At 48.5% G+C, this 21,683-nt stretch overlaps 1 protein-coding gene across 1 annotated transcript in view; it reads right to left on the minus strand.

Moving 5' to 3' along the window:
• DNAH17 (dynein axonemal heavy chain 17) overlaps nt 1-21,683 on the minus strand; it is a 150,898-nt gene that overhangs the window by 82,301 nt on the left and 46,914 nt on the right. The window contains exons 22-27 of the mRNA XM_016933024.4: nt 20,919-21,141; nt 18,762-18,878; nt 18,533-18,619; nt 16,934-17,086; nt 6,667-6,915; nt 2,290-2,412 (exon numbers count right to left, since the gene is read on the minus strand). Of these exons, the coding sequence (XP_016788513.3) occupies nt 2,290-2,412; nt 6,667-6,915; nt 16,934-17,086; nt 18,533-18,619; nt 18,762-18,878; nt 20,919-21,141 (952 nt within the window). The remainder of the gene's footprint in view (nt 1-2,289; nt 2,413-6,666; nt 6,916-16,933; nt 17,087-18,532; nt 18,620-18,761; nt 18,879-20,918; nt 21,142-21,683) is intronic.

Below are 21,683 nucleotides of genomic sequence, written 5' to 3' on the forward strand. Positions count from 1 at the left end.
GAAAGAAGCCACACGCGCAGACCACATAGTGCACGCAAAGGAGTTCAGAACGTGCCACCCCAAAATATGCCATCCTGCAAAACTGACGATTTTGAGTCAGAGGCACTTGAAGGGCAGCAGATGCAGGACTCTCTGAGCCTCATGCTGTTCCTGGGAAGCAGGAGATGCAATTCCCAGGTGAATGATGCTCTTCTGATACCAGAATGAAACGATCATTCTCATCACTAGGATGGGAAGTGGAGGCAGAAAGAATCCTGTCCGCTCAGACCCTTTTAGAATAGCTCTCACCTTCCAGCCTCTTACACAGATTACTTTTCTACAACTTACGCTTTCTGCAACTCAGTACTTAAGTGTTCAACTCTAACTGCGTTTTGGAGTCTTCCTTTCCTCCCATGCCGCAGAAAACTTGGATTTAAATAATTTGCATACTTTTCTCCTCTTGATCTTACGTCAATGGAATTCTCAGACCCAGCTGGAAAAAACCCTAAAAGCATAGTGAAAATGTTGCCTCCTCTACCTATGATGCCATTCGTATGTAAGTGTGGAAGAGGGGGATCTATAGAGGGGGAGAGTGGCTTAGTGGTTGCCTAGAGCTGGAGATGGGGACACGTGAGAGGAAAGGGGTAGGGGATGATGGCTAAAGGATGTGGGTTTCTTTTTGAGGTGATGAAAATATTCTAAAATTTCTTAATTCTATTTTTTATTTTTATTTTTTTAAAAATTATAATTTTTTTTAGGGACAGGGTCCAGCCCAGGCTGGAGTGCAGCAGCATGATCACAGCTCACTGCAGCCTCCATCTCCTGAGCTCAATTCATCCTCCCACTTCAGCCTCCCAAGTAGCTGGGACTACACGTGTGTGTCACCATGTGCCCAGCTGTTTTTTTTTTTTTTGAGATGGAGTCTCACTTTGTCACCCAGGCTGGACTGCAGTGGCGCGATCTCAGCTCACTGCAACTTATCCCTCCCAGGTTCAAGCGATTCTCCTGCCTCAGCCTCCCAAAGCGCTGGGATTACAGGCATGCGCCACCACGCCTGGCTAATTTTTGTATTTTTAGTAAAGATGGGTTTTCACCATGTTGGCCAGGCTGGTCTCAATCTCCTGATCTTGTGATCCACCCACCTTGGCCTCCCAAAGCGTTGGGATTACAGGCGTGAGCCACTGTGCCCGGTCCCCGGCTAATTTTTTTAAATTTATTTTTTTTTTTGTAGAGATGGGGTCTGCCTATGTTGCCCAGGCTGGCCTTGTCTTGAACTCCTGGGCTCAAGTGATCCTCCTGCCTCCCAAAGTGCTGGGATTATAGGCAGGAGCCCCCACCCTCTGCTGTTGAATATGTGCTGATTACACACTTGTAACTATACTAAAAGCCACTGCACACTTTAAACAGGCGAACTGTATGGTATGTAAATTATATCTAATAAAGTTTTTTTGTTGTTGTTTTTATTTTTGTTTTTAAAGCAAGTCAAAATGTGACAATTCAAATTCACAAAACAGGCTGAGGAGAGAGATTTGAACCGCAAAAGGAGTTTTCCTGGATACTGGAACTGCCGGTAGCCAGTGGCACATTAACAAGTTCAGGTACCAGCTGGGGGCCATCCCCCACCCATCCCCAACCCTCCCCTCAGCTGCAGAGTCAGAAGAAACAACTGACGTCCATGGAGGAGTCAGACGGGACCACAAAGATGCTTGAGGCAAAGGAAATGCGAGTTCCGGTTATTTACAAAATGTCCCAAACTATTGCATGTACGGGGCGGGCAGAGCTATAGCCACAAATTGGATTTTCTAAGAAAAATTCCAGAAGTAGGCTGGCGCGGTGGCTCACGCCTGTAATCCTAGCCCTTTGGGAGGCTGAGGCAAGCGGTTCAGTTGAAGTCAGGAGCTCGAGACCAGACTGGCCAACATGGTGAAACCCCGTCTCTACTAAAAGTATGAAAATTAGCTGGGCATGGTGGTGCACACCTGTAATCCCAGCTACCCGGGAGGCTGAGGCAGGAGAATCTCTTGAACCCGGGAGGTGGAGGTTGCAGTGGGCCAAGATCGTGCCACTGCACTCCAGCCTGGGCAACAGAGCGAGACTCTGTCTCAAAAACAATAAAAAATAATAAACAAACAAACAAATAGATTCCAGAAGTATTTTTTAAGATTTGTCACAGGTTGAGTAAGAAAGGACCCCCAGACTTCCCGTGAGTGCCTTGGGGCTGCAGGGCCCCTCTGGGCGCTCTCAGTGGTTGGTGGGGGCAGTTTCAGGCTGATCCCACGTTGCACAGACAGCACCGCCAGCACGGCCTACCTTTTCCATGCCCGACTCCTTCACGGCCTTGTCCACGATGTTGCGGACCTCATCCTCGTAACTGTGGAGGTTCAGCTGCAGTAAATCTGCCAGGGTCGTCTCTTCCGACATTTTAAATTTCACCTAAGGGAAAAAATCCAGGCAGGATTCATTTCAGGTCATGTGCACCCTGCAGTGGGCAGACGTCATGATCCTTCATGGAGAGCCATTGCCGGGGCGCGATCCCGGGCTGCTGGAGGGAGGGAGGCGAGCTCTGCTCTGCCATTTTCAGCTCTGAGACTTGAGGAAGTGACTTCTCCAAGCCTCACCTTCCTTCCCTGTAAAACCGCCTAAGAGCAGAACGCACCTGCACTGGGCAGAATTGTGGCCCCCCCTCAAAAATTCACATCCGCCCAGAACCTTCACGTGTCACCTTATTTGGAAATAGGGTCTTTGCAGATACTAAGGATCTTGAGGTGAGTTCATCCTGGATTTTCCGGTGAGACATAAATCCAGGGCCAAGTGTCCTCATGACAGGAAGGAGAGAGAGATCTGAGTCACACAGGAAACAGGGCCTTGTGGAGACCAAGGCAGAGACAGGCATGATGCACCACAAACCAAGGAATGCCTGGAGACCCCAGAAGCTGGAGGAGGCAGGAAGGACCCTCCCCCGGAGCCTCTAGAAGGAGTGCAGCCTGCTGACACCCTGATTTCAGAGTCCTGGCCTCCAGCACTGTGAGAAAACACAGGTCTGTTTTCTTTCTTTCTTTTGAGACAGAGTCTCGCTTTGTCACCTGGGCTGGAGGGCATCTCGGCTCACTGGAACCTCCACCTCCCGGGTTCAAGCGATTCTCCTGCCTCAGCCTCCCAAGTAGCTGGGACTACAGGCACGTACCACCACGTGCAGCTAATTTTTGTATTTTTAGTAGAGACGGGGTTTCACCAAGTCGGACAGGCTGGTCTCAAACTCCTGAACTCAGATGATCCGCCTGCCTCAGCCTCCCAAAATGCTGGGATTACAGGCATGAGCCACCGCACCCCCGGCTAGATCTGCTGTTTTAAGCCTCCTGGTTTGTGGTCCTTTGTCATGGCAGCCGCAGGAAGTGAATCCACCACCTTTGGCAGCTGCCGCGTTCACAATAGGCAAAGCGCTCTGTGGCAGTGGCCGAATCACAGGTAGTGTTACTCTAGTACCAGATCACCGTTAGTCTAGCACGAACATACGAGGTACTTGCCTAGTGCCACCCACTTCCCAAATCGCTTCCACGTCCCTTGTCTAATATTCTTTTTGGTGTCACGTAGTCAGATGTTTCTGAGCATTGATTGTGAGCCCACTGTGGAATTTTAACCAACAGATGGAACCTCGCATCTCTAATCACATTTGGGGACATATGTGCCCGAGGCTCACCAAGACCTCAGCTGTGCCCAGCTCCTTTCATGGAGATATTTAGCTGGTTGTTTATCACCGCCCAAGCGTCTCTCCCAGGGCATCCGGAAGGGGCACATGAACCTGTTACCAGGCATCCGGGAAATTTTTTGTCTCAACACTCGAAAGACACCCCCGGGGGCTTGCTCCCAGACACCCAGATCCCTGGGGAGCAAGTGGGTGCCCCTGTGCCCTCAGGGTGGCCTGCATAGCTGGGTTTGCTTTTCCTTCCTTGGGCCTAGGGAGCAGAAGGGCCCTGGACAGTGTGGTGGGGCCGGAGCGGGAGCCTCTAACACTCCTTCTAGGTGGGCGCCCCCCTGGGCTGGCCGGGACTTAATGAGAGATGGAGGGAACCATTTGTCCCCATTCTCCTACTTCCTGCATAGGTAGGGATCTCTTGGGAAGCCGTGGGCTAAGCACTGCCACTGTGCAGGCTTTGGGCCACACTGCCCTTGGTCGTTGGGGTATGTTCTCACCGTTGTTCTTGCATTCTTTCATGCCAAGACCTGTCCCAGCCTTTCTGCTTGTCTTCACAGTTCTCACTCCCAAGGCCCAAGCCAAATTTCACACTCACTCAGAGCTTTTTCTTCCCTTCCCACCGCTTGAAGGTGGCACCCTCCTCTAGGTCTCAGGATCATCACTAAATATCTCCTGCACTTGGCATTCAATCCTGATTATGGAGGTTGGCAGAATTTGCCACCAAAGTATGCCACTTTGGCTTAAGGTTTATTTTGAGCTGAAGGCACTTGAGAAGAAGCAGATACAAGAGAAGCTCTCTGCCCTCCCCCTATTTGCCTACAAGCAGGAAATAAATTTGCCAAGGAGTCCCACCGCCCCCTCTACCAAGAATGAGAGAAGTTAATCAATGGAGGCCAGGTGTGGTGGCTCACACCTGTAATCCCAGCACTTTGGGAGGCCAAGGCTGGTGGATCACCTGAGGTCAGGAGTTTGAGACCAGCTTGGCCAAGGTGAAACCCTGTCTCTACTAAAAATACAAAAAAATCAGCCAGGCGTGATGGCATGTGCCTATAATCCCAGCTACTCAGGAGGCTGAATCAGGAGAATCACTTGAACCTGGGAGGTGGAGGTTGCAGTGAGCTGAGCTTGTATCACTGAACTCCAGCCTGGGCAACAGAGAGAGACTCTAACTCAAAAAAAAAAAAAAGAGTTAATTGATGGAGACAGCTTCAGCCCCTTATCAGCCCAGAGGAAGGGGAGGAATCTACACAATGCACCTTACTGAAGCTCACCTCATCCTGCTGTAAAGCAAAAATAAAATCCTAAGCCCCCGAACAAATTGAATGAACCCCCCCTCTGCCAGGGGCATTCCAAAGTAAACCGGAAAAATGAGTTCAGGCCATGATGGGAAGGGGGTTGGGGGACAGGCCTCATTATACCCCCTCCCTTTGGGATTCAGGCACAGCTGACCAGCATTAACATCAACACAGAGAACCTAAGACTGACCAAACAGAATGTTTGTAGCAACATGATACATCACATGACAGATAGCAGGCCCTGAAAGAAATCGCAGTATTTTACCCCAAAATATGTTTCTTTGACACAGTTTGAAATAGTCCTGCAAAGCTGTCTCTTGTAGGGGAAATCTGCATTCTGTAGAGAATCCCCTTCTCTTTCCTGGTCTTTTCCTATTTTGTTAGAGACAGAGTTTCACTATGTCACCCAGGCTAGAGTGCAGTGGCATGATCTCAGCTCACTGCAACCTCCACCTCCCAGGTTCAAGCAATTCTCCTGCCTCAGCCACTCAAGTAGCTGGGACTACAGGTGTGCGCTACCACGCTCGGCTGATTTTTGTATTTTTAGTAGGGATGGGGTTTCACCATGTTGGCCAGGCTGGTCTCAAACTCCTGGCCTCAAGTGATCCACCCACCTCGGCCTCCCAAGGTGCTGGGATTACAGGCATGAGCCACCGTGCCCGGCTTTCCTCTATTTAATCTGTCTGTCATCAGTCTAATTTACAGGAGCCCTAGCCAGGGAACCTAAGATGGATAGATGGAAAAATAATTTTTTTTCCTCCGCTATAATTGTCAGTACTATTATTTCTCTGCTTCCTTGAGAGCAGGGACCATGTCTCCTGTCTCTCTGTATCCTTTGCAGCTAGGTGGGGCCTCTGCAGAGTAGCTGCTTAAAGTCATTTTGTTCAGTGTCGGCTGAGGTGAGCATTCCTGTTAGCCTTCTGGAGGTGTCAAGGCCAGTGCCTGCCAGTACTGTGGGATATTCCTGGGAAGATTCAGGTGCTAAGACTCTGAGTTCCTGGGGTCATGAGGACCCTAGTGAAGCTGTTCATTTGCCCCAAACTTCCTGAGCCTTATGAACATGCAACCTACAACCAGAACAGCCTACCTAATTTGCAGGGCCCAGTGCAAAATGGAAATGCGGGAACTCCTGTTCAAAAATTACTAAGAATTGGCTGGCGCAGTGGCTCATGCCTGTAATGCCAGCACTTTGGGAGGCTGAGGCAGGCGGATCATGAGGTCAGGAGTTCGAGACCAGCCTGGCCAATATGGTGAAACCCCGTCTGTACTAAAAATACAAAAATTAGCTGGGTGTGGTGGTGGGTGCCTGTGGTCCCAGCTACTTGGGAGGCTAATGCAGAAGAACTGCTTGAACCTGGGAGGCGGAGGTTGCAGTGAGCCAAGATCGCGCCACTGCACTCCAACCTGGTGACAGAACTAGACTCCGTCTCAAAAAAAAAAAAAAAAAAAGAAAGAAAATTACTAAGAATTTTGAGATGGTGAAGTTGAGATGGTAAACGGAGCCTGCCCCACCACCCCCAACCAGCGTGGAGCCCAGTGTGACTGCACAGGTCACTTGTGCACGAAGCCAGCCCTGCCCACATTGGCTTTACCAGCATCGGGCCCTGAACACCTTGGCTAGGCAGCTCGGGCCAGCCCATCCTGCAGCAGAGCTGGCCGCCAGGGACGGTCCCCTCCGCCCACCATGGTGCATGGTACCTGGGTGGCCTGCATGAGCTGCTGCCAGTGGCGTTCCCGAATGGCAGGGTTCTGCAGCTCGCTCACGGCACGCAGGGATGTGATCACATTTTTCACGGTGTTGTCGAGCCCCACGAAGACATCCCAGGTTTTCATCTCCTTGTCCAAAGACCTCATGTCCTTGGCAAACTTCTTACAATCTATGTCCATCTGCTCAACGTTGATATCTTTCCACTTGGTGGTCTTCCAGTCCTCGATGCTGGTATTTACCTGAAACAAAGACATCCCGTTTCTCCTTCCACTCTCGTCAAGGAGAATTCAGGAAGAAAACCCTCTTACCTTTCTGCACTTACTCGCAGGGAGCAAAGCCCAGTGAGGAATATTTAGAACTAATACCCGAGATCAGTAAAGTGATTAGATACAAGAAAAAACAACCGTGGCATCACAAAAGGCAAGATTTAAAAGTTAACAGTTGGCCGGGCACAGTGGCCCACGTCTATAACCCCACTACTTTGGGAGGCCGAGGTGAGCAGATTACCTGAGGTCAGGAGTTCGAGACCAGCCTGACCAACATGGTGAAACCCTGTCTGTACTAAAAATACAAAAATTAGCTGGGTGTGGTGGTGCACACCTGTAATCCCAGCTACTTGGGAGGCTGAGACAGGAGAATCACTTGATCCTGGGAGACGAGGGCTGCAGTGAGCTGAGATCATGCCACTGCACTTCGGCCTGGGTGACAGAGTGAGACTCCGTCTCAAAAATAAATAAATAAAAATAAAAGTTAGCAGTTAAAAGGCATTTTAGCAAAAGGCTGTGTTAGGGCCCTGCTGCTGCTGGCCAGGACCCAGTTTTCTCTCACTTCTCAGTATGTCCACGTAGCTTGTCTTGGCCAAGGAAAGGTGAGTGATGCCTGACAATACCCAGCTTGGCATTCCCCTTGCCTGCCTTGGCAATCACAAAGGGGCATCGCCGAAATACAGCCTGCACTGTGGAACCAGTCCTTGGCAGGTAGCTTCCCAGGAAACAACTGCTTGGAACTACAGCATGCACTTTGCATGAATGAGAAATACACTTTTGTTCAGTACACAGAGATGTGTGGGGTTGTTACCGCACAGTAACGCAGCTTCCACTGACTGGTAAAAAGACAACAGAAGAAACTTCACTCACAACAATATGAAACAAAATATACAAACTACCCAGGAATAACCCCACCAACAGTATAAACATGAAAATGGCTGTGAAGCTGGAAACTGCTAGTCATTGAGGCAATGAGAGATTGTTGACATGGGCACTTACAGTGAGAAGATCTGGACTTGAGAAACATCTGTGCTTGAGAAAGTAAAAACTGGGAGTGTTCACAAGATGTTTGCCTTGAAGATACAATGATTTGAAACCTTAATCTACACAGGATTTGATGGCTTTTTCTGGGAGGTTCGAGATTACCCTGCATCCTATTATCATAAAATGTCTTGGCTAGTGTGTTTGTAGAGTTTTTCTTGAATTATCCTGACTGCAAATGCTGTCATCTCCTGGGAAATGTGGACTTTATTCTCCTGTCTACACAAACAATTTTTTGTCGTGGGAAAGCATATATCCCATTCTCTCAGATGCCTGCTATGTTCTGTAATGCCACTCATGTAAAAGAAACTTGAGGCCGGGCGCAGCGGCTCACGCCTGCAATCCCAGCACTTTGGGAGGCCGAGGCGGGTGGATCACCTGAGGTCAGGAGTTCGATACCAGCCTGACCAACATGGTGAAACCCCATCTCTACTAAAAAAAATACAAAAATTAGCCGGGCGTGATGGCAGGTGCCTGTAATCCCAGCTACTGGGGAGGCTGAGGCAGGAGAATCGCTTGAACCTGGGAGGCAGAGGTTGCAGCGAGTGGACATCACGTCACTGCACTCTAGCCTGGGCCACAGAGCGAGACTCCATCTCAAAAAAAAAAAAAAAAAAAAAAGAGAGAGAGACTCAAAATCAGTTAATTGTTGAAAAAGTATCAAGAGGCCTTCAATTTAACCTTCTGTTAAGGCCTGGCTGTAATAAAGCCTGTGTCTCCAAACATGTTTCTCCCCCTGTGTAAGAAATATGTAGACTCGGTATGGTCAGCATGAAGACATTTACTATAATGTATTTAAAAAATTGAATAAAAGAAGAGACAGAGCACGCTCTTGTATGGGAACATGGAATACTGCCAAGAGATTAATTTTCCTCAAATGAGTTAATTCAACTCCATTTAAAGTCATAATAGCTTCCTTTTGGAGGGGAGGAAGATTTGACAAATGATTCTTTTGTTTTTGGGACAGAGTCTCACTCACTCTGTCGCCCAGGCTGGAGTACAGTGACGAGATCTCAGCTCACTGCAACCTCCACCTCCTGGGTTCAAGTGATCCTCCTGCCTCAGCCTCCCCAGTAGCTGGGACTACAGGCACATGTCACCACACCCAGCTAATTTTTATATTTTTAGTAGAGATGGGGTTTCGCCATGTTGGCCAGACTGGTCTCAAACTCCCGGCCTCAAGTGATCCGCCCACCTTGGCCTCCCAAAGTGCTGGGATGACAGGCGTGAGCCACCGCACCAGGCCGTATTTGAAAAAAGTTCATTCAAAAAAGTAAAAGAGGAAAGAGTTCAACTATTTTTGAAAACCGATGAGTGAAGAGGAGACAGAATGGCAGAAACCAATATATGCACACACACAGAAGAAGAAATACTTGGGAAAAAGAGGCCCTGTGCTTGGAGTCCAGCCTCCCTTCACACACTGAGACTTGGCCTGTCCTTATCTTTCTGCTGCCTAGGAGGCCACATGGCAGCCTACAGAGACATGATCCAGACTGCCCTTGTTTGGCAAATTCCCAGGCACCCGAATTGCCTCTTCTTCTCCCTGAATATCACCCCCTCCACAACCTACCCAAATTCCCATTTCTTCAGGGCTGTCTTAGCATCTGACTCAAACAAAAAGCCTGCTGGCATTCTTTAAAAAGTTGTCAGTTCTTTCAGTTCTGCCAAGATGGAGCAGCCCTGTCACTTCCAGCTTCTCCCTCTTACAACTGAACAACCTTGGACATATCACAACAAACAAGACCATGGAAGATTGCTCATATATTGAGGAAATACATAAGACAGTTGTGTTATAGTTAAGAGGGGCAGAGGTGAGGGCAAAGAGATCTAAATGGAAGTGAGGTTTCTACACACAAAAGTGACAAAATGTTGATATCAGTGACTGTCAAACAGCCACTAAGAAAACTATATAAAGCGCTATGTTCAGAATCACTCTAAATAAATCAGGATGGATCCTAAAAATGTTAAAATAAAAGAGAGTCAGAGGAATAAGAAACAAAGGGAACAAACAGAAAACAAAATGGCAGACATAGGCTGTAACATGACAATAATTACCTTAAATGCAAAATGGTCTAAATAGATCAATCAAAAGCCAGAGACTGGCAGAGCGGACGAAAAAACATGACCCAATCATATGCTGTATATAAGAAACTCAGTTCAAATACAAAAATATAGGTAGCTTGAAAGTTTAAAAATGGAGAAAGATCTATCAGAACGAACACTAGTCAAAAACAATAGAAAAAACAGAAGTAGCTATACTAGTATCAGAGCAAGCCAACTTTAGAGCAAAGAAAATTCCTACAGACAAAAGGAACATTATATAATAGGAAAAAGGGTCAACCTATAAGAAGACAATAATCCCAAATCTGTACACACCAAGCAACAGAGCCTCAAAATACACAAAGCAAAAACTGATGGAGCTGAAAGGAGAAATAAACACATCTATAATTATAGTTGGAGAGATTTCAGCACCCCACTCTCAGCAGTTTATGGAATTGCTAGACAGAAAATTAGCAAGACTATAAAAGGACAGAACAACACAACCGACTGACAGGATCTAATTGACACGTATAAGACACTCCGCCCAACAGAAGCAGAATACGCATTCTGTTCAAGTGCCCGTGGGACATTCCCCCAGACAGACTGTATCCTGATCCATAAAATAAAGCTTAATACATTTAAAATAATGAAAGTTATATACAGTGTGTTCTTTGACCATAATGGAATCAAACTAGAAATCAATAATAGAAAGGAAACAGGAAAATCTCTAAACACTTAGAAATTTAAAATATAGGCCAGGCGCGGTGGCTCACGCCTGTAATCCCAGCACTTTGGGAAGCCGAAGTGGGCTGATCACAAGGTCAGGAGATCGAGACCATCCTGGCTAACATGGTGAAACCCCGTCTCTACTAAAAATACAAAAAATTAGCCGGGCGTGGTGGCGGGCACCTGTAGTCCCAGATACTCGGGAGGCTGAGGCAGGAGAATGGCATGAACCCAGGAGGTGGAGCTTACAGTGAGCCAAGATAGCGCCACTGCAGTCTGGCCTGGGCAAAAGAGTGAGACTCCGTCTCAAAAAAAAAAAAAAAAAAAAAAAGAAATGTAAAATATACTTCTAAATCATCCATGGGTCAAAGAGGAAGCCTCAAAAGAAATTTAAAAACACACAGAACTGAATGTAATATCAAAATACGTGGGACGCAGCTAATGTAGAGAGGGACATTTTATAGCACAAAGTGTTTCCTTTAGAAAAGAGAAAAGGTCTCAAATCAATAATCCAAGTTTCTACCTCAATAAACTAGAAAATGAGCAAGATAAACCCAAAGCAAAGGAAGGAACAAAATAATAAAGATCAGAAACTGATGAAGTTTAAAATAAAACAGCACAAAAGTTAAACAAAAATCTTGTTCTTTGAAAAATCAATAAAGTTTATAAACCTCTATTATGACCGACAAAGATGAAGAGTGAAGACATAAGTCACCAACACTAGGAATGAAATAGAAGATACCACTGCTGAGCTTGCAGCCATCTAGAGGATAGTATGGAACTAGTATAAACAACTTTATGCTTGCTTGAATTAAACAATTTAGAAGAAATAAACCAATTCCTCAAAAACCACAAGCTACCAAAATTCACTACCAAGATTTTCACAAATTTGAAACAGACCAACGTGAACAAGCCTGTATGGCCATTAAAGAAATTGAATTTGTAACTAAAAATCTCATGGAAATGGCCGGGCCCGGTGGCTCACGCCTGTAATCCCAGCACTTTGGGAGGCTGAGGTGGGTGGATCACCTGCGGTCAGGAGTTTGAGACCAGCCTGACCAACATAGTGAAACCCCGTCTCTATTAAAAATACAAAAAAATTAGCTGGGTGTGGTGGTGGGCGCCTGTAATCCCAGCTACTCAGGAGGCTGACGTGGGAGAATCGCTTGAACCCAGGAGGCAGAGGTTGCAGTGAGCCAAAATCACACCACTGCACTCCAGGCCTGGGCGATAGAACGAAACTCTGTTTCAAGAAAAAAAAGTCAGTGTAATCCATTATCTTAGCAGACTAAACAAAAATCAATCATATCAGTAAACACAAAAAAATTTGACAAGATCTAACACCTGTTCATGATGAATTAAAAAAAAAGGAATAGAATTTCCTCAATTTGAAAACTTACAGCTAATATACATAATGGCAAAGTGGTTTTCCTCTTAGATTGGGAACAACGCAAGGATGTGTGAACTCACCACTCTTATTCAACAGAGTACTGGAAGTTCAGGCCACTGCAATAAGGCAAGAAAGAGAAGTAAAAGACATACAGAATGGAAAGGAAAAATAAAACTGTTCCTATTTGCAGATGACATTATTGTCTATGTACAAAATCCCTAAGGAGTCTAAAAAAGCCATCCTAGAACTAGTAAGTGAGTTTAGCAAGGCCACAAGATAAAAACAAACACATAAAAATTATTCACATTTGTATATACCCCAACAAACATGTGCAAACCAAAATTTAAGATGCAATGCCACTTATTAATACAATCACTTCTAAAAAGAAAAGAAAAGACATATGAGGTATAAATGTAACAAAACATGTATAGGATCTTAAATGCTCTAACAAAATGAAATCACAAAAAAATCAAAGAAGAGCCAAATAAATGGAGAGATACATTATGTTATGGACTGAGAGACAGAGTCAACATGTCAGTTCTCTCCAAATTGATTAATAGGTTTAATGCAATTCCTATAAAAACCCCAGTAAGGTTTTATTTTTTTAATAAGCATAACAAGCTTATTCTAAAATTTATATGGAAAAGTACAAGTCCTAGAAGAGCAAACCAATCTTGACAAAAAAGGATAAAGTGGGAGGAATCGCTCTGATAACAAACCTTACTTGATTGCTCTAGGAATCAAGACTGTGCAGTATCATGGAGGGACAGACACGAAGACCAATGGAACAGAGCACAGAACCCATCAACAGCAGCAGTCCAAGGTGCCCAACTGACTTTTGACAAAGATGCAAAATAAATTAAATGGAGCGGGGCCAGGCGCTGTGGCTCACGCCTGTAATCCCAGTACTTTGGGAGGCTGAGGCAGGTGGATCGCTTGAGGTCATGAGTTCAAGACCAGCCTGGCCAACATGGCGAAACCCCATCTCTACTGAAAATACAAAAATTAGCTGGGTGGAGTGGTGTGTGTCTGTAATCCCAGCTACTCAGGAGGCTGAGGCAGGAGAATCGCTTGAACCGGGGAGGTGGAGGTTGCAGTGAGCCAAGATCGCACCACAGCACTCCAGCCTGGGTGACAAGAGTGACACTCCATCTCAAAGAAAAAAAGAATTTTTTTTTTAATGGAGGGACCGACTTGTCTACAAACATGCTGGAGCAATTAGACATCCATAAACAAACAAAAATAATAAATGAACCTTAAGCCAATAAACCTCACTCCTTATACAAAAATTAACTCAAAATGGCTCATAGACAAACAGAAAGCAGAAAACTATAAAAGCATAGGAGAAAATCTTTAGGATCTAGGAAAAGAGTTCATAATCTATGAAAGGAAAATTGATAAAATGGATTATACCCAAGTTTCATATTAAAAACTTTAAAGATTATACTAAAACTGGCCGGGCATGGTGGCTCACACCTGTAATCCTAGCACTTTGGGAGGCCAAGGCGGGCGGATTGCCTGAGCTTAGGAATTAGAGACCAGCCTGGTCAACATGATGAAACCCCATCTTTCCTAAAAATACAAAAATTAGCCAAGTGTGGTGGTGTGCGCCTGTAATCCCAGCTGCTCGGGAGGCTGAGGCAAGAGAATCCTTGAACCCAGGAGACAGAGGTTGCAGTGAGTTGAGATCGTGCCACTGTACTCCAGCCTGGGCGACAGAGTGAGACTCCGCCTCAAAACCAAAATTATACTAAAACTCTTGCTCAGCGAAATACCCTGTTAAGAGAACGAAAAGACAAGTTACAGACTAGTAGAAATTACTCGCAATCACAACCTGACAAATAGCTAGATTCTAGAACATATAAAGAACGCTCAAAATTTAACAGTAAAAAACTTAGTTTTGGTTGCCGGGCAGGAGGAAGGTGCTGGCTGCAGAGGGAAGGAGCTCCCAGTGGCTGTGGAGAACCCAGCCCAGCTGAGCCGAGCCACGGCCACCATGGCGGCTACCGAGGACGCTCACGAGAACCACAGTACCTCCACTGAGAATGCAGACAAGTCCAACCAGGACCCTCAGTATGAGCCAATAGTTTCTATTCCTGAGCAAGAAATTAAAATGCTAGAGGAAGAGGGACTTTTTAATATGTGAGTGAAACTATTCTGATTTGTTTCAGGGAACAATCTTCTGGAATGGAAGGGTGGAGGCACTGGCAACGTCAAGCTCCTGAAACACAAGGAGAAAGGGGCCTCACGAGGAGGGACAAGACCCTGAAGATCTGCCAGCCCCTAAGTCACACCCATGTTGGAGATGAAGCCCAATGCAGGCAGCCACTGGGCCTGGGTCTGCAACACCCACGCCAACTTCACCCATGAGTGCCCAGGCCACAGCTGCTGGCCGGCTGCTTCCTGAATGCTGAGCATGCACGGAAATTCCAAAGTTCAGAGAATGCAAAAAAGACATCAAAGAGAGACAAAAGAAAGGACCAGGCAAAAACAATAATGCCGAAAAAGTGGTGGAAAAGCTAGAAGCTCTTTTGGTAAAGAGGAGACCAAGGAAGACACTGAGGAAAAGCATTAAATTCTTCCTTTCTTTCCTTTTTCTTTTTTTTTTTTTGAGATGGGGTTTCACTCTTATAGCCCAGGCTGGAGTGCAGTGGCTCCATCATAGCTCACTGTAGCCTCCACCTCCTGGGCTCAAGTGGTCCTCTCACCTCAGCCTCCTGAGTAGCTGGGATCACAAGTGCACACCACCACGCCCAGCTAATTTTTTGTATTTTTAGTAGAAACAGGGGTCTTGCTATGTTGCCCAGTCTGGTCTTGAACTCCTGAACTCAAGTGATCCACCTGCCTCGGCCTCCCAAAGTGCTGGGATTATAGGCATGAGCCACTACACCTAGCCTCCTTTTTCTATTTATTTGAGATGGAGTCTCACTCTGTCCCCCAGGCTGGAGTGTGATGGCGAGATCTTGGCTCACTGCAACCTCTGCCTCCCGAGTAGCTGAGATTACAGGCACCTGCCACCATGACCAAGTAATTTTTGTATTTTTAGTAGAGACAGGGTTTCACCATGTTGGCCAGGCTGCTCTTGAACTCCTGGCTTCAGGTGATCCACCTGCCTTGGCCTCCCAAAGTGCTGGGATTACAGGCATGAGCCACCCCACCTGGCCTCCTTTTTCAGTTTTACCCTGCCTCTCCTTTTCAGTTTGTTTTTATTGTATTTTATTTTTACAAGAGACTGTATATGAATAACTGGATTAAAAAAACTTAAAAAAAGTCAATTGGAAAAAAAAAGTCAACTAGAAAATGGATAAAAGACATGAATATGCAGTTCACCAAGGAGGATATATAGATGTCAAATAAGCCCATGAGAAGATACTGGAGGCTGATGCCTGTAATACCAGCACTTTAGAAGGCTGAGACGGATGGATCGCTTGAGCCCAGAAGTTCAACACCAGCCTGGGCAACACAGCAAGATTCCATCTCTACATAGAAATGTAAAAATTAGCTAGACGTAGTGGCACAAGCCTGTAGTCCCAGTTACTTGCGAGGCTGAGGCAGGAGGATTGCTCGAGCCCAGGAGGCGGAGGTTGCAGTCAGCTGAGATCATGCCACTGCACCCCAGCCTGGGCGACAGAGCAGGACCTTGTCTCAAAAATAAATAAAAATACTTTTTAAAAAAGAAAATATGCTGGCATCGTTAGTCAGTAGGAAATACAAATGAAACCACAAAATCTTTCTCATAGATTGAGCCTCTGATGGTCTGAATATTCCCCCCAAAATTCCTCTGTTGAAATCCTTACCTCGTATTAGGAGGCAGAGCCTTTGGGAGGTGATGAGGTCATTGGGGCGTGGCCCTCAGGAATGTGATTTGTGCTCTTATTTATGTGTTTATTTTTTGAGATGGAGTCTCACTCTATCGCCCAGGCTGGAGTGCAGTGGCACGATCTTGGCTCACTGCAACCTCTGCCTCCCAGGTTCAAGCAATTCTTCTACCTCAGCTTCCCGAGTAGCTGGGATTACAGGTGCACACCACCACACCCAGTTAAATTTCATATTTTTTGTAGAGACGGGGTTTCATCATGTTGGCTAGGCTGTTCTCAAACTTCTGACCTCAGGTGATCCACCTGCCTCGGCCTCCCAAAGTGCTGGGATTACAGGCATGAGCCACCACACCGGGCCTGATTCATGCTCTTATAAAAGGGACCCTGGAGCGATTTCTCAGCCCCGGCCTGCTCCACTTCCGCCATGTGAGGATGCAGTGAGAGGGGGCTGTCTATGAGCCACAAAGTGCGTCCTCACCAGACATTACATCTGCCTTGACTGTGGACTTCCCAGCCTCCAGAACGGTGAGGAATGAAATGTTTGTTGCTTATGAGCCACTGAGTTTATGGGATTTTGTTAGAGCACCTTGAACAGACGAAGTGGTATTCCTTACTTAAAAAAATTTCTTTAAAAAAGGTGAGATGTGAGAGAGAACTAGAGGAGGAGGAAAAAGACGAAGGGAGGGAAAAAAGAGAGGGGGGCAGTCAGAGGCGAGCCCCCACCCACATACAGAGAGAGGTGAACATATCTGCTTTAGCGCAGGGACCCCACCTCGCGATCTCAGGGCCCTTCGGATGCCTCCACCCAACACCAGAAACCTTCTTGTCACATTCTTACAACCAAAGGGTGCCCAGAGCCTGCCTTCTCGTTGCCGGGGGCAGCTCCCTGCAGAATCCCGGGCCCCATCCTCTTGTTGCCGGGGGCAGCTCCCTGCAGAACCCCGGGCCCCACCCACGCGGCGTGCCCTGCACTCACCACAACAACCATGTCCCAGAGTTCCTTCAGCAGGCGGACCTCCCGGTGGCAGGCCTTGAGCTGCTTGTAGTCTGGGACGGGGACCTCGAACAGGCCCCCGGACTTGGACAGCGCCTCCATGATGCCTTCCATGGCGGAGATGCTCTTTTGTTGCTAGGGGCGGCGAGGGGGCCGTCAGTAGGGCTACCTACCCTCAGCGGCGCCCCACCCCACTCCCCGACGTTCTGCCCGTCTCTCCAGTGTGCCCTCCCTGATAAACCTTCTGGGAGGAGGTGTCAATACAACGGTGTCCCACCCGGAGGGAGGACAGAGCCCTCCATCCCCCAAGGCCTCCTGGGTCCTGCCTGCAGGGGAGGGCGGGTGACCTCTACCCACCCCAGCGTGGGGACTGACTCCCAATGGGCATGGTAAATGCCTCATTTCCTCCTGAGAGTTCCTGATTTCCCAGCATTTCTTCAACTTTCATATTATATTTTTATCTTATTAAAAATGACTTAAGTAATGCTTTGAAAATGAGATAATTCAGATAAGCAAAGAGGAAAAATCCGTAGTGTCCTCTCAAATCCCATGACTAAGAGTTGGCCGTCGTAGCACCTGGTGTTAGTGGGTGTGTTTGCATGGACACGTAACAGGCAGGCTGTGGCAAAGGTGGGCTCGGAGCGTGTGCACACACATGGACACGCAGGGACCGCCTGCTCTGGTCACCAGCTGGAGCTCCACAGCTCCCCTTGGATGGGCATGGGGCACCCCTCACCCCAAATCTTTCCAGAAAATCCAGCCCGGGGCCCTAGGGAGAGAATGGCTGCATCTCCATCGTGGCTTGAGGAATGCGACATGAGGAAACGGCCATGAGGGAGGGTCGGATTGGAGCTGGAGGCCAAAGAGCCGAAGCTCAGGGACGGGAAGAGTGAGGCAACCCTGAGGACCCTGGGGTTCACATTTGCTAGAGCCTGTGAGGCGGAGGTGCAGGTGGGGCCGACCCAGCAGTACCTGGGCACCGTACTACTGGGAGCAAAGAGGAACTGACAAGGGCCCCCCTGGGCCTGAGCTTGAGTGGGCTACCAGGTCCAGGGCTGTGTGAATTTGTGCACTGGACGTGACCATGAACTTGGACAGTGGGAACAGAGTGGGAACACGAGTGAAGCCTGGCTGCTGCCCGATGTGGTGGGTCAGGAGAGGCAGGAGGCAGGGAGGGATGGCAGGTGAGTATTAAGCCCAGGGGACAGGAAGCGGCTGAATGTGAACAGAGTGGAGATTAGGGGGCGGAGTCAGGCTAAGGGACTGTGGGTCACGCTGGGTGTTAAGGGGCCTGAGCCGTGGGCCTGGAGCCATGCTCTGGGCTGTGAGACACAGAGGGGACACCGTGTGGTCTGGGGGGCTGCTCGGTTTGCATGTTCACGTACACACCCATGCATGTGCTCGCACACGTATGCGCATGCATACACATAAGAGCACTCGTGCACGGCCCCAAGGTCAGTCCGGCGGAGACCATGTTTCTGGACTTGAAAGAATAACTACTTGAGGAAAGAATAACTACTTGAGAAAAGAAAGCAGTGGGGTTCCCAGACTTACCCCGATCTCACCCTTGAGCAAAAATACCTTATTCAGGGACTTGTAGGGGTTGGGGTCGCTGAAGGAGAACGGGGCCTCGCGCCTGAACCTCTCCCTGAACTCATGTTGCTTGAGCTGCGAGAGAAGAGTGCAAAGTACAGAGAGTCACGGGGCAGCCACCTGCCCCAAGGGTGGCCCCACCCTGTATGCCGCAGGGCCCTGTGTGAGCCCCACGCTGCTCCCTGGAAATCCCGCCACCCTGCCCCAGGTACAATACCTCGAATTGCTGGCATTTCCGCCGCAGGATGCTGACCTCGTTGGCCTGGAGTGGTGCCACGGTCTGCTTCACCTGAATGGCCAGTTTCTTGGTATTTGTCCAGTGCTCCAGCAGCTCCTGCGGGAAGCAAAGGCAGAGGAGGGCTCCTTTCTCGTTTCTTTTCTTAAACCTTCTATTGTGAAATAATTAGAGACTGGTAAGAAGCTGCAAAAACAGTGCAGGGGCCGGCGCGGTGGCTCACACCTGTAATCTCAGCACTTTGGGAGGCTGAGGTGGAAGGATCACTTGAGCCCAGGAGTTCGAGACCAGCCTGGGCAACAAAGTGAGACCCCATCTCTACAAAAAATACAAAAACATTTTAGCTGGGCGTGATGACATGGGCCCTGTAGTCCCAGCTACTCAGGAGGCTGAGCTGGGATGATCACTTGGACTAGGAAGGCAGAGGCTACAGTGAGCCAAGACGGTACCACTGCACTCCAGCCTGGGTGACAGAGTGGGACTCTGTCTCAAAAAAACAAAAACAAAAACCACCCTCCTTAATGGCGAACTAGGACATCGACATTGGTGTCTCTGTTAACTAGGCCAGAGAATGTACTCACCACCTTTCATCATGTTTTTAAACCTGAATCCATTTGTGGGTGTGGGTGTGGTCTCCCATGCAATTTTATCCCACATATGGATTTGTGCAAACACCACCACAATCAAGATATGGATTGTCCATTACAACAGAGGAATTCCCTTTCTATCCCTCCACCACAATCCTGCTCCTGGGGACGGCTAAGCTATTCTCCAGCTCTATAATGTTGTCATTTCCAGAATGGCTGCAACAATCAGATGAATTTTGGTATTTCCCAAGTTCCCCACACTTGGGTAAATACTATAGTTGTAAATATTTAATTATTATTTATTCATTTTTGAGACAGAGTCTCACTCTATTGCTGAGGCTGTAGTGCAGTGGAGCTATCTTGGCTCACCACAACCTCCGCCTTCTGGGTTCAAGTGATTCTCATGCCTCAACCTCCTGAGCAGCTAGGATTACAGGCGCCTGCCACCACGCCTGGCTAATTTTTAAATTTTTAGTAGAGATGGGATTTTGCCATGTTGCCCAGGCTGGTCTTGAACTCCTTGGCTCAAGTAATCTGCCCGCCTCGGCCTCCCAAAGTGCTGAAATTACAGGCATGAGCCACCACACCGGGCCATAAAATATTTTAAAGAAAAAAAAAAATCCCAGCCCATGAACTTTTTGCCTGCAGTGGAGACTTCTCTATTTCTTCTATGGTTGCTGGCTCTGTGGTTTCTGTCTGCATTTTTACTACCCCAGTTGCCACGTGTGTGGCTTGGAGCACCTCAGGGTGGGACGGCTGAGAACCTGCTCAGTCCTTTTATTTTTTTTCTTTTGACACAGGGTCTTGGCTCTGTCACCCAGGCTGGAGTCCAGTGGTACAATCATACATCACTGCAGCCTTGACTTCCTGGGCTCAACTGATCCTCCCACCTCCTGAGCAGCTGGGATTACAGGTGTGCGCCACCATGCCTGGCTAATTTTTTAAATTTTTTAGAGAGACAGGGTTTTCCTGTGTTGCCCAGGCCGGGGCCCCTCCCTCTTGTCACCCCCAGGGCTGTGGGGTCTTGGGCACTGTCTGGAGTCGGTGCATAAGACAGGAGAGTGGGCCCTGTCTGTGGCTGGACACAGAGAAGGGGAGAGGGAGGGAGGAGGGGTGGACGGGCTGGGAGGAGTTGGAAACTCCAGGCCAGACTCAAGAGATGAGGGAGCGGGGTCTCCTCGGTGGCCACACCTAGACGTGGCTGGGAGGCAGCTCTAGGACACACCCTCTCCATCCTCCCCACCCTCTCCCAAAGTGCTGGGATTACAATGAAGGCATTTTTAATCCAACAAAACACCAATGGAACAGAGGGAGCACTGGCCTCACCGTGGAGGCAGTCCCCAGGGTCTCCTGTCCCCCAGAAACCTCCTCCCTGCGCCTCCCTTTTCCATGGGGATCTGATGTCCAGAGGGGATCTAGCCCACAGCGTCCCCCGTGGTTGCGTGTGATGGGCTGGTCCATGGTCGCGGCTGGGATGGCTCTTCCTTTGGTGGTGCCTCCCGCAGTCTTCTCCCTGCTCACCTGGACGCAGCCACACCCACCCACCACGTACCTGCAGCTTCAGGTGGATCTCCTCTGGCATCTCCTCCCCGTAGGTCTTGAGCAGCTCGATGGTTTGCTTCAGGGGCTCAAACATGTTGTCGGTGGCCGCTTGCCTCTCCTTGACTTTCATCAGGTGCCCCATCACCTCCACAAGCCCGTCATAGTCCCCCTCCTTGAGGGGCTTGGTCAAGCCCATTCTGGCGACTTTCATGAAGGTTTCCAGGTCAGCCAGGCTAAGGGACAAGGGGACCATTTGTGTGGGCCCAGCCCCTCTTGGGCCCACCCTTGATGGTACGGAGCCCCATGAGAGGGGGACGACCGCGGTGAGGTCAACTGGCCATCACTGAAGGCCCCAGGTGGGGAGGGAGCGCCCCTGCCCACCTGGGATCCCTCCAGCTCACTCAGCCCCTGCCCAGACATCACCCCAAGCCTCAGCAACTTAGCTCAAGCCCATCCTCGAGTCCCAGGCTACGGCCACATCCCAGAGGCCTTCACTAGCCTCCCGGATGGAATTCAGCCAGGCAACACTCTCTCCTGGCACTGTGCCCATCATGGCCCTGATGGCCACCTATAATCCCACAGCTGCCGGTCTGTTTGTTCAGCGCCAGCCTTCCCTGAAAGACTTCAGGTTTCCTCCGCATCTGGCACCCGGACAGAGCAGGTGCTCGGTACACCGGGTTTGGAGGAGGGATAATGTTTGCTCGCAGCCCAGTGACACCTTTCTGCTCACGCTTGGTGGGGTAGTTGGCCTTAAAGCCCAGCCTCCACCCCCTGC

The sequence above is a fragment of the Pan troglodytes genome, chromosome 19 (genome assembly GCF_028858775.2).
Source record: "Pan troglodytes isolate AG18354 chromosome 19, NHGRI_mPanTro3-v2.0_pri, whole genome shotgun sequence".
In the NCBI taxonomy this organism is placed as follows: domain Eukaryota; kingdom Metazoa; phylum Chordata; class Mammalia; order Primates; family Hominidae; genus Pan; species Pan troglodytes.